This window comes from Sphaeroforma arctica, assembly GCF_001186125.1.
Source record: "Sphaeroforma arctica JP610 unplaced genomic scaffold supercont1.348, whole genome shotgun sequence".
In the NCBI taxonomy this organism is placed as follows: Eukaryota; class Ichthyosporea; order Ichthyophonida; genus Sphaeroforma; species Sphaeroforma arctica.
The window spans coordinates 14,231-15,834 of NW_014040210.1; the positions used below are offsets into that span (position 1 = coordinate 14,231).

Below are 1,604 nucleotides of genomic sequence, written 5' to 3' on the forward strand. Positions count from 1 at the left end.
GATACATAGATACATATATATGTCAGAATAAACCCAAAATCACTGTTAGAAAATCACTGAGTTAGATACTGTATAGTCCATCTGTATTTATTTATATTCAACATGAGCAAGTTACGAACTTCGACTTCATATGTATCCTAAACCCTCCATATACGCTCATGGACCACAACCACGCCTGTTTGTCCCCAACCACCCGTCACCTTCCCAGGTGGCACCAGCATCCTGTATACAGCACCGCTAGATGTGTGGGCATATTAGTATTTGGGGTGGGGTGATCTCAAAACAGGTTTTTCAGGGGGTTGATCTTGTTGAGTACCTTGGCACCACTCATGGCTGCACTACCAACCCCACCCGCCACTGCGGAAACCCCACCCACAACACCGCCGCCCCCATTCGCGAGACCCAGGTCCACCTCAAGCCATCTCTCTGCCATGACCTCGAGCAGATAGGTGGGGCTTTTGGCCTTGTACCTGCCGTCTTCCTTCTTCTCGATGAGCTCGAGTGTTACCAGTTTATCGAGTGCGTCGTCAACCTGTGTTAATTATTGATAATTGAGTTTGGATTCGATTGAATTAGGGGTTGAATAATTGTTTATAATTAGGGTAAAAAATTTGTTTATAATCGAGTCCAAATTCGATTGAACTAAGTTTGCGATCAACAGGACCACACAGACTGCACCTACACACCAGTCAACAGGACCACCCAGACTGCACCTACACACCAGTCAACAGGACCACCCAGACTGCACCTACACACCAGTCAACAGGACCACCCAGACTGCACCTACACACCAGTCAATAGGACCACACAGACTGCACCTCACACCAGTCAACAGGACCACACAGACTGCACCTACACACCAGCCAACAGGACCACCAGACTGCACCTACACACCAGTCAACAGGACCACACAGACTGCACCTACACACCAGTCAACAGGACCACACAGACTGCACCTACACATCAGTCAACAGGACCACCACAGGACCACCCTACACACCAGTCAACAGGACCGCTTACCTCAAAGTCCATATTGACCTGGAACTTGATCTGCATGTACGCCTCGGCGCATTTGTCCACGTCGTCGTCACTCATGCGACCGTGTTTGATCAACATCCACAGCGCCAGCACAGCCTCGGACACCTCTTGTTCTTGACACTTGAAGACAGACGAGAGAATGGCGGACCGGTTGGTGGCACCCACGGCGCTGAAAAGGGTCTCCGTCTGGAGCCAACGGGACAGGGGGACTGGGGGTTAGTACGTGAGATACTAGCCTTAGAACCCTAACCCTAAATCTTAAAAGCCTTAGGGCGATGGCTGTAAAGGATGTCAAATTCTAAACCCTAACCAGGGATGGACTGAAACGGAGATACTATTCGTCAGTATCTACTTCGTTCACTTTGACTTTTTCACCTCTGCTGCAATATCTAGCAATAACATATAGCTTTAAAGTGTGTCAAAAAAAAAAAAGGATATATATACACCGCATACTACAGAACGGGCCAAACGCCTATTCATATATATAAATATAAATATAAATACATTTAAATTTATATATATATATATACATATATATATACACACACACACACACACATATATAT

At 46.5% G+C, this 1,604-nt stretch overlaps 1 protein-coding gene across 1 annotated transcript; it reads right to left on the bottom strand.

Moving 5' to 3' along the window:
• Window positions 1-70: 70 nt before the first annotated feature.
• On the bottom strand, window positions 71-1,440 carry SARC_05451 (hypothetical protein; the record flags this gene model as incomplete). Its single annotated transcript, XM_014300688.1, has 3 exons — window positions 71-532; window positions 1,021-1,224; window positions 1,414-1,440. 3 exons carry the CDS (start codon window positions 1,438-1,440, stop codon window positions 278-280), a joined length of 486 nt encoding a protein of 161 aa, XP_014156163.1. The 3' UTR covers window positions 71-277.
• Window positions 1,441-1,604: the final 164 nt, after the last annotated feature.